The sequence below is a fragment of the Sycon ciliatum genome, chromosome 3 (assembly GCF_964019385.1).
Source record: "Sycon ciliatum chromosome 3, ocSycCili1.1, whole genome shotgun sequence".
Taxonomy (NCBI): domain Eukaryota; kingdom Metazoa; phylum Porifera; class Calcarea; order Leucosolenida; family Sycettidae; genus Sycon; species Sycon ciliatum.
The window spans coordinates 830,939-839,268 of NC_088645.1; the positions used below are offsets into that span (position 1 = coordinate 830,939).

At 51.6% G+C, this 8,330-nt stretch overlaps 1 protein-coding gene across 1 annotated transcript; it reads right to left on the reverse strand.

Annotated features, from left to right (window-relative positions):
• Nucleotides 1-365: 365 nt before the first annotated feature.
• Nucleotides 366-6,371, reverse strand: LOC135812384 (uncharacterized). Its single transcript, XM_065325758.1, has one exon. It carries the CDS (start codon nucleotides 6,369-6,371, stop codon nucleotides 366-368), a length of 6,006 nt encoding a protein of 2,001 aa, XP_065181830.1.
• Nucleotides 6,372-8,330: the final 1,959 nt, after the last annotated feature.

Below are 8,330 nucleotides of genomic sequence, written 5' to 3' on the forward strand. Positions count from 1 at the left end.
ACAATTCACAAGATATTCCGCTCGTGAACATGGCGTGGTACGAACACGCATAGCAATTACTGTATCGTAAAATGCGTCTCGACGTAGACGTAACAGACATGCACTCGTGATGTAATTCTAACAGACTAACAAAATAATTATTACACTCGCGAAATGCATAGCAGTAATACGCACCGCACCAATATTGCAAGCGACCTAGCATGTCTTGACAATACTGCCCTTGCAGCATGTGACAGTTCTGTACACAATTCGTAACTACAATACACTAATAGTATCAATCGTGCAACATGTGACAACATGAAAGGATAATGTTCAAGAGTGCAGTCTCCTGTCCATTCTCCCCACCTTGATGAACCGCGGGGGCTTCAACACAACGGACATAGCTTAGCAATAGGCCGCACAAGGCTCTTACCGGTTGCTAGACGCAGCTTCACCACTCGTACATGGTTATCCTTGCCGGGATAGACTTCCATTACTCGTGCTAACGGCCATTGCCCACGTGGTGTATCGTTAGATGCCACTACAACCACGTCGTTGACCTTCAGGTCTGGCAGCTCTTGCCTCCATTTCTTGGCCGGGTTGAGAAGAGGTACCCACTCTCTCATCCAGCGAGTCCACACTTGACCAATCAGATGCTGCACAGCGCGCCAGCGCCTGCGCGGGCTGAAGCTACTTTCGCTGCAAGCTGGTGCGAACTGACCACCGACTTGGCCGATGAGGAAGTGGTTTGGCGTCAATGGAATGTCGTCCGACGGGTGAGCTGACTGATACGTTAGGGGACGCGAGTTGAGCATGCTTTCAGCTGAGGCAAAGCACGTTGCTAGCTCTTCATCGGTGATATCTGCTCGGGTGAGTATGGCGTAGGCTGCTCTCTTGGCGCTCTTGACCATGGACTCATGAATTCCTCCGAAGTGAGGTGCTGCTGGTGGGTTAAAGTGCCAAGTCACTCCAATAGCAGACAACTTGTTGGCTACTCGCTGCTGGTTGACTTCGCCGACCAACTGTTGCAGCTCATTGACTGCGCCAACGAAGTTGGTGCCGTTATCCGAGATGATATCTGTAGGCGTTCCACGACGACTGACAAACCGACTCAAGCAGTTGAGAAATCCATCGGTGGTGAGGTCGTTCACCAGCTCGAGATGAACTGCTCGCGTAGCGGTGCAAGTAAAGACAGCCATGTACCGCTTACACTGGGCTCGCCCTCGACCCTGCTTCGTGAAGAATGGTCCGCAGAAATCCACCGCGGTTGTAGCGAACGCACTCAATGACGGCTTCGTACGGTGACTCGGTAGAGGAGCCATGACCTGCTGCAGGGTCTTTGCCTTCTGCCGTCGACACGCTTGACACTGCTGCTCATACTCACGAATAGCTTCTCTGGCCGAAACTATCCAAAACCGTTGGCTGAGCGCTGCCAAGGTCTGGTTGGTTCCACCGACGTGAAACAGGCGGACGTGTGCTCGTTTCACTATCAAAGTGGTTACTCTGCTCGAGCGGGGCAGAATGATCGGGCACCTGGCATCATCCGAAATATGCTCTGCATAGCGCAACCGACCACCACACCTCAGAATACCATCTTCGTCGAGCTGCGGCTGTAAGCTGCTCAGCACACTCTTAGGAGAGATAGGCTTTCCCCGCTGTAGAGCACTGATTTCCTCTGGGAAGGCTGACTGCTGGCACTGACGTATGATGACATACTCGGCGCTGCGGATCTCATCTACGGACAGGGGGCCTGACACTCGCTCAGTGTTCAGGCGTCTTGCATTGCTTGAGAAGCGATTGATCCAGGCAATGACCCGGGCCAGCTTGAGGAGGCTGCTGTAGCGCTCTGGATCCAATGCGGGCAAGGCGGCGATCGCCAGATAACTGAAATGAGCTATCTCAACTGCAGGCTTCTTCAGCTCTGCCGCCGCTGTTGCTGACAATGCCTTTCCTGGGGACGGCGTGTGTAACCCGGACATGTCTGGACCGCACCACCAGAACTGGGAATCTGCGAGCTGACTTGCAGACATACCACGCGTCAACAGGTCGGCTGGGTTGCGGGTAGTAGCTACATGCTTCCACTGGTCGGGATCACTCGCTGTCTGAATCGTGCCGACTCTGTGGGCAACGAACGGCTTGTACTTTCGGCTCTGTCCACGAATCCAGTAGAGGACATCAGCACTGTCAGACCAGAACGTGACAGTACTCATTGTGAGATCAAGCGAAGGTAGAAGAGACTTCACTAGCTGCAAACCCAGAACTGCGGCCATCAATTCCAGCCTCGGAATACTGTGGACAGCAAGCGGGGCGACTTTCATCTTCGACGCGACGAGACGCATTGAGTCGCTGCCATCGCTGAACTGCTGCCGGATGTAGACGACTGCGCCGAACGCCTTTTCGGAGGCATCCACAAACACTTCCACGCTGCTAGTTGCTGTTGTCGCTGCTGATTGTCGCAGGCACCTCGGAATTTGAACTCTTTTCAAATCCGGTAGCTCGGCGCACCACGCTCCAGCTGCGCTGACGAGATCCTCTGGCAAGTCGGCGTCCCAATCGAAGCCTTCGATCCACATGGATTGGAACAGGACTTTGGCTCGGACGATGTACGGAGCTAGAAACCCGAGCGGATCAAATATTGTTGCCAGAATACGCAGAAACTGCCGCTTCGTCAGACGTGTGAAATCTGGCACCTTGTACTGAAATGTAAACATGTCGATCTCGGCCTGCCAGAGGACGCCGAGCGTCTTGATGTTCGGCAGCTGTTCGTCCGTGAGCTCCAGTTGACTTGCCCGATCCGCTTGTGGGATCTCCGCCAGAACCTCCGCCGAGTTAGAGAGCCACTTCCGCGCGTGCATGTTCGCTTGGCCCCAGAGATCCGACAAATCCGCATATAAGGACTTGGCTGCTGTAACATCAGGTGCTGACGTCATGCTATCATCCATATATGTGGAGTCCAGCACGACACTAGCGGCTTGCGGCATCTCTGAGCTGAGCGATCTGGCATGCTGCTGCGACACGTACTGCGCTAGGAATGGCGAAGCATTGACACCGAACACCACGCTGCAGAATTCGTAAACTTCCGGTGGCTTACTTGGGTCTGTGCGCCACAGAAATCGATGGTAGCGCCGGTCGTCTGGATTTAGGCTGATACGGAGGTACATCTGGGCAATATCGCAGACCAGTGCTATCGGCTCACGACGGAACCTAACCAGTACATTCACCAGGTCTTGCTGTAGTTTGGGGCCGGGCAAGATGAAGTCGTTCAATGACTTGCCGTTCGACTTCGCTGCGGCGTCGAACACGATGCGTACTTTTGTTGTGGTCTTGTCCGGCTTGACTATCGGGAAGTGGGGCAAGTACCACGCGTTTCCGTCGTTGACGTCTGCGGCGTCAACCCGGCGCACATAGCCCTGGCTGATGTGTTCCGCTATCGTAGCGGCGTAGACTTCTCCGACTGCTGCGTCTCGCCTCAGCCGCTGCTCGGTGTTGGCCAAACGCTTCAGAGCAGTGTGGTAGCTAGCATTAGCTCCGGGCGGGTGATCCTTCCATGGAATGCCAACACTGTATTGGCTTCCAATGTGCTTGATCGACTTTGCGACCGTCTCCTGTGCATGTCGCTCATCTGGGGTTAGAAGTGCGGCTCCATCTGCCGCGGGCTGACTGTCTACTTCCCAGAACTTCCTCACCAGCTGAGTGAGGTCGGCGTCTGACTGAGTCATCAGACAATGGTGCACGCTGGCCGACACCCGGGAGTCTCCCGCCGTTTGACTGATGGGACCCACACATGTCCAGCCGAGTGGTGTTCTCCGGGCACTTGGCTCACCTGGACCACCGATGACTTCTTCTAGCGATACATGCAGGCTGCTGTTGTCAATACCAATCAGAAGGTCAACTGTCGACCAATCACTGAGCTTCGGGAACTTGACATTCTCCAAGTGTGGCCAGCTCTTCTTGACAATCTCCCAGTCTACTGGTGTTAGCGACCGAGATACTGCTGGTACAGTGTTAGCACAGATGTCCACGCTTGTCTTCTTGGTCAAGTCAGACAGTGTGACGGTGACTGGCATACTCTGAAACGTTTCTTGGTGCCCATTCAGAGTAGACATTGTAATCCTCTTCGTCTCTCCGCGGAGACCAAGTGCACCTGCGGCACTTGCGCTGATCAGCATGTGCGTCGCGCCGTCATCCAGGAACGCGTTGACCCGTATGGTCCGCTCGTTGTTGCTCAACAACACTGGCACAGTGCGCAGTGACCCTGGTGCTGCGCTGACGTTACTCGCTGACATAACGTTGCCGACGTTGTGCCTTGAAGGTCGCTCCCCTTCAGTGCCGCGGTCCGGTTCGCTGTGTACCTTGTCGAACTTCGGTTTACGATGCAGCAACCAATTGTGGGTGTCGCTGCACTTATCCACACCGCATTGTCTGGTTCTGGGACACTGCGCTCCACAGTGACCTGACCCAAGGCATCGATAGCATAGCCTTTTCTCTTTTGCCAGGTCCCATCGTTCATCCATGGTCTTTGCCTTGAAAGACGGACATTTCCAGACGGGGTGCTGCTCGCTGCAAGCGGCACAGCTCTCGCTCTTCTTCTCTGCTAGGAAGACTCTTCCGGACGACTCTGCGTTTCTCGGTTTCCGGTCATTGAAACCACCACGTCGCTGTCTGCTGCTGGCAGTACTGGCGATGCCGTCAATGGTTTCCGACGACGTAGCCATTATTTCGGCTTCTCGATTCACCCAATCTAGAAGAGTCGTCACAGATTCATTGGCATTGGTCTCCTGCACCCAGCGATGATACTGGACGAGGTTTTCCGTTGCAAGCTTCTTCTGCATACGTGTATACAAAGTACCCGTACCGAGTTCACTGGTCATGCCGGCATCCGTCATTTTTACCACCGCCACCTCTAGCAAATCTGCAAACTTCTCAAAGTCTGCTGCTCTGTTTTTCACTGCAGGGAAGTCCTCTAGTTCTTGCATATGGACGGCCACCAACCTCCGCTGTCCGCCGTACCTCTTCTCAAGCCGTCTGCGTGCCGCACTATACGCTGATGGCGTGAAACCCAGGTTTTGTACGACCGCCAGAGCTTCGCCAGACAGGTACTGCCTAAGTTGCAGCATCTTCATTTCTGTTGAAGTTGCCTGCTGATCAATGGATACATCAAAAGCCGCCTTCCAAGCCTCGTATTCCCGTTTGTCGCCGGCAAACGTGGCAATAGAAACTTTCTTCATGTGCTTGGTGATGTCTGTCTGTGGCTGACTTGTTCGCAGGTACTGTGGCTGTTGCACGTTCTGCGGCTGATATTGTGGCGTATACGTCGATGGCAGCTGTTGCTGCTGCTGCGGTAGGTACTGTTGCGACGTGTACGTGTATGACGGCTGGAACTGCTGCTGTTGCGGAGTGTACGTGTATGCTGCCTGGGACTGCTGCTGCGGTGCATACTGTTGAGGCGTATACGTGTATGCCGACTGAGACTGCTGCTGCGGTGCCGACTGAGACTGCTGCTGCGGTGCCGGATTCGGTGCTGTGTACGCCGGATTCGGTGCCGTGTACGCCGGATTCGGTGCTGTGTACGCCGGATTCGGTGCCGTGTACGCCGGATTCGGTGCTGTGTACTGCTGGCTCAATGCCAATGGTGCACCTATACGCCGGGTGAAGTCCCTAGTAGTAGCTGATGTACTTGGTGTACTCTGTATGACTGCTGTGCCAGTGGCCATAGTCACGAAACCCGTTGCCATGGGTACCCGTTGTGAACCCGTGCTGCTTGGTGCCATAGTTCTGGCTATTAATGGCTCTGGCTTCATTCTGGCTTGGCTAAGCTCAGATGCCTTCGGATCTGGCGACACCGTTGCCATAGTAACCGCCGACAACGATGACGTGACCCTTCCCTGGGTTGACGTTGCGGGCGTGTCAGACATACATGTACGCTTTACAGGTGCGTTGTTTTTCACTTTACTCTGGTAGACACCTGCACTCTCACTTACATCCACACTTGGTACCTCCTCTTCTTCATCATCTTCGTCGTACAGTTTCTCTTTCAACAACGACCTTACTTCTCTGATTTTTGCCGCACGTTCTCTGGTTGCGGGGCTGTGGCTGATGCTGGTGGCTTTGCTGGGCCTTTCTATTCTCAGCTGCTCCAGCACATCCCCCGCTCTCGATACCGCTTCGGCATATTGCTGTTCCAACAGCTGGACTTCCTCATACCAGTCTGCGGCATCACCTTCCACACAACAGGCGATGGTGGATGTGGCAAGAGCACTGAGGCCATCCAGTGCCCTTAGTATCTCCTTCTTGTCCGCTTCATCCTTGTTGATCTCTACTAGCAGCGCTCTTCTGCTGTTGGTGAACTGGGCCTTTGCCAGTGTTCTTTCCTTCTTCGTGGTTTCTGGCATTCTTGCTTCAGTTACCAGTTACTGAGTCTCTGTCTTACTCTTACTACTAGTTCTAGTACTACTGCCTAGACGTGACTACTATACTACAACTATTACTTCGATAACAACCATCCTCTGCTACCAAATGTTGCGGTGCGACTTGGTCCCGCAACTAACCATCGTCAGGCAGACCACAAAAACCCAGAAACTCCTTTAATCGACATTACCACTCGTTCTCAACAAGAACACCAAAGAACACACCGAACAACGATCGCCAAATCGCTGTCCTGGGCAAAACGTGCAGCGTGCGTGCATTTGGCTTGCGCTGCATGCATGCACACAACGACGTGGCATAGAGAGAAAATGCAGCGTACAGAAAATGCATGATCATCGTAGCCATAGAGATACTAAATATGGCGACTGCCAAAGTCCGCGTGCAGCGCGGACGAGTATGAGTGCATGCAACGAAAAGAAAAGCAATAATTTGAAATGCAGAACAAGCAGAAACTAATAATGACTTGCAATGTGCTGGAGTGAAAGAATAAAGAATTGTTGGTTACGGAGGTGAAAACAGTGTCTGTCAAGGGGTGCTTGCACCCAGCGACAGGGTGACAGCACACCCTGTCAGCGAGAGTAAGTTTCGCCAAGTAGATCGTAGCGGAGTTGCCGCGGATGGCGATAATGCAACGGATCAAGTACTAGTAAGTACATGTACATTGCAACCAATTAGTGTGTCAACAATTCTACTTATATAATACATTAGAACAATTCACAAGATATTCCGCTCGTGAACATGGCGTGGTACGAACACGCATAGCAATTACTGTATCGTAAAATGCGTCTCGACGTAGACGTAACAGACATGCACTCGTGATGTAATTCTAACAGACTAACAAAATAATTATTACACTCGCGAAATGCATAGCAGTAATACGCACCGCACCAATATTGCAAGCGACCTAGCATGTCTTGACAATACTGCCCTTGCAGCATGTGACAGTTCTGTACACAATTCGTAACTACAATACACTAATAGTATCAATCGTGCAACATGTGACAACATGAAAGGATAATGTTCAAGAGTGCAGTCTCCTGTCCATATCCACATAATTATTATCCACAGTGCTGCAAAGTTTCAGAGTTCTCAGGGTATCAAACAAAATTATTTCAAATACAGTGAAATTGTTCGTGGACATTAAAAAGTAACCTGTAGTTCCCTGGTCCTTTTCTTTGCTATAAATTAATCCTTTGCTCTCTAGCCGCCGGCGAGTCCAACAGTGAAATTGTTAGTTCATATTTATAATGTGGGTATGTAGGAGGGGGGTTGAACATATTTTCTATATAAGGGACCTGCAACTGTAATACCACAGTATAGTTGCCGGCAAATATGTAGAAAACAGAAATGCATGTTCCCATCGTTGTACATGGACTGGCGCAGCAGGCGGAAGATATCAGCCAGAACAGGATTTACAATCACCTAGAGATACTTGAGCTATTCCAGTATTCTCCGTGAGCTGTCCCATTCCACACTGGTTCATGCCACCATTATTTCTGGTAGTATCCATGTGCATAGTTCCAAGACCATCTCGGATTCTTCAGCAATTTGTGCCACGGCAAAAGACAACGCTCGACTCAGTCACTGGGGCTGTCAAACTTCCCATCACAAATGAACTTCAATTTCTCATCTGTTTCAAGTATTTGTGCTGCCATGACTTGACCATGCTTCATCCACAGCCATGGGCGAATATTGTGGCGTTCCTTAGCGCACCTTCTTGCTGCCATGCAGGAGTATGTTGAGAGAAGTGAACATATTTTTAATTAAAAAACAACAGCCACTGAAGAGGATAGCAATAGCATTGGGTGAATTTCCTGCAGGTACACGTTGTTGGTAGGTCTACTGGTCCGTCTCCATATCGTCAAGTTCAAAAATCACCTGTACTACACTACACATCTTGTAGAAGGGATCCTGATCGAATAATT